Source organism: Vespa mandarinia, chromosome 8 (assembly GCF_050613455.1).
Source record: "Vespa mandarinia isolate Hongniang chromosome 8, ASM5061345v1, whole genome shotgun sequence".
In the NCBI taxonomy this organism is placed as follows: domain Eukaryota; kingdom Metazoa; phylum Arthropoda; class Insecta; order Hymenoptera; family Vespidae; genus Vespa; species Vespa mandarinia.
Window position 1 is genome coordinate 1,767,501 of NC_140817.1, and position 2,500 is coordinate 1,770,000.

Below are 2,500 nucleotides of genomic sequence, written 5' to 3' on the forward strand. Positions count from 1 at the left end.
TCTATAGTTATGTTAAACGATAAAATATACGTAGGTACATACGCATCTGAGATCAATCATATCGTCTTATCATGTACTTAGGTAAAACGACGTTATCCTGTCTATTTACCAGCGGGATCAAAATCAAATTGGAAAAAATGGGTCTTACGAAACGTCATCTTCGTCTCTGTTGGTACATTCTCATTCTCGCTGTATTGACGTATCCGTCGGAGGAAGAAACGATAAAACGTACGAAACGTTTTCAATGGGACAAAATCGAGGAGACGGCCAAAAGGATAACTAATTCCATATCGACGAAATTAACTACGATCTTTAATCGTCAATCCAACGTTAAATCGAATATCAAAATGGAAGAAGATTCATTAAGTACGACCACTGTTTTACCGAGCATCGAATCCCGACAGATCATCGTAGCACCGATTAGGTGTCCACCTAATCACGTGGTCATCAATGGAAAATGTCGTCTCAATATCGAAGCAGTATGACAAGGTACACGCAAAAATGGTAACTACGACGACGACGACGACGACGACGACGACGACGACGACGACGTCAACGACAATTTTGTGAAAGAGAAAAGTTAAGAATTAAAAAAAAAAGAAAAAAAAAAGCTCCATCTTCCCTTTAAAAAAAACATACTTGACCTCTTCCCCCCCTTATCCCTCCCTAGCCCACAATACCTGTCAAAAGAGAAAAAGAAAAAAAAAACAAATAATACAATGATAATAATAATATCTATTTTTATTTTCCAAGAAATTACACAAAACTCACCGGATTCCACGTTATTCGAGGTAAATTCCTTGTAAATTCGATATCGTTTGGTATAAACTTCGATAAAATCGTACTGGCGCGAATTGAAATTCCATCTGAATTCGATAGACGCGAAAATAAAAAACGAATGAAAGAGTAAGCGAACAGAAGAAAGAAGAGATAAAGAGAGAGAGAGAAAGAGAGAGAGAGAGAGAAAGAAAGAGAGAAAGAAAAAAAATAATTTAAAAGTATATAATACTAATGAATAACTCGATGAATTAAAGTTCGATAAACGTTCATTATTTTCGTATTTCTTAACGTTCCGTCGTTCCTAGAGAGAGAGAGAGAGAGAGAGAGAGAGAGAGAGAAAGAAAAGAAAAAAAAAAAGAAAGAAGAAAAGAAAAAGAAAAGAAAAATAAAAGAATGCAAAAGAAAAAAATACAATTTCATTGAGTACAATTTCATTCCGTGTATGAATAAAAGGTCGCATTGGCTGTTATCATCGATACGCGTGTTCGAAAAATGCAGACCTTTCCTGTCATCGGTTGGCTCGCCATTGCTAGTCGTATACTCGCAATAAATTTCATTAAACGCGTGCTAAATGCTTTATTTATAACTACGAAACTCGACCATAAATAATTCCTCCCTTGACGCTGGTCGTATAGCTTGTTTGAGTGGAGAAGAAGAGAGAGAGAGAGAGAGAGAGAGAGAGAGAGAGAGGGAGGGAGAGGGAGGGAGAGAGAAACTGAAAGAGAGAAAGAAAGAAAGAAAGAGAGATTGCGCGTGTACGGTATGACGCTGAAACGGTGATATTAATTCTAAAAAAGGAAAAAGCTCATAATTGCATCGTATGTTCGCGTGTCGTTATATTTTTATGCAAGCACGCTCAGCGTACACGTAAACACACATAAATGCATGCACGAACGCACGGACAACGATCTCAATCGCACATCCACATGCCCATATATATATATATATATATATATGTATGTATTATATTATTATTAGTTCGTCATAGAGTAAATTTTAATTCACATTTTCTCGCGTAATAAATTGTCTGGATAAAATGATACTAAGGAACGTGGACCGATTCGTAAGAGCGGCTTAAATATTTAAATAAAATACGAGCCGAATTAACGTAATCGCTAATTACACGAGAAGAAGGATTTGAAAGTGTTGGTGGCCTGCAAGTCACGGTGGTGATTGTGCTTGGTGGTGGAAGAGGACGCGTGCCGCCTCCTTCGTAGACCTACTTACTCACGTATTCGAGTCAGCTAGATTTTGTACTCATTGTCAGAAGTAGTCACCCCTCGACACTTGTTGCTTGCAATCGACATTTGTCTGCCGCCACTGTGTTTTCACCTTATGCATTTCCTTCTCCTTCTCCTTTCTCCATTTCCTCACCTCCTCATCTTTTCTTCGATCCCTCTTTTGCTCCATCATCCCTTATCCCTTTTCGTATTCCCACAGCCTACTCGTCGTTGTCGCCTTTACAACGACTGTTGTCAACTCTGAAAATGTATAAAGCGAATTGCGTTTTATGAATCGTCTTGCTTTTTACTCGTTGAGTATATTTTGTGTGTGCGCGCGACTCTCTCTCTCTCTCTCTCTGTGTATGTATGTGTATATATATATATGTGTGTATGTGTGTGTGTGTGTATATGTGTATCGTACATATTTCCTTTTTCTCTTTTTATCATTTTTTTCTCTCTCTCCATTTCGACAGCAAATGTTTTCGACGATCTTTCTA

General features: G+C 37.8%; 2 protein-coding genes across 6 annotated transcripts in view; both read left to right on the plus strand.

Moving 5' to 3' along the window:
- LOC118451160 (uncharacterized) overlaps positions 1 to 610 on the plus strand; it is a 15,990-nt gene extending 15,380 nt beyond the window's left edge. For both annotated transcript variants that reach the window (XM_035887431.2, XM_035887432.2), the window contains exon 2: positions 82 to 610. In XM_035887431.2, the coding sequence (XP_035743324.1) occupies positions 82 to 485 (404 nt within the window). In that variant the 3' untranslated portion in view covers positions 486 to 610. The remainder of the gene's footprint in view (positions 1 to 81) is intronic.
- A 1,629-nt stretch (positions 611 to 2,239) lies between these two features.
- The window catches only part of CARPB (Carbonic anhydrase-related protein B), a 29,399-nt gene continuing 29,138 nt past the window's right edge, over positions 2,240 to 2,500 (plus strand). For all 4 annotated transcript variants that reach the window (XM_085658860.1, XM_085658864.1, XM_085658862.1 and 1 more), the window contains exon 1: positions 2,240 to 2,500. This exon is cut by the window's right edge and continues 702 nt beyond it. The gene's annotated coding sequence lies outside the window, so the exon portion shown is untranslated.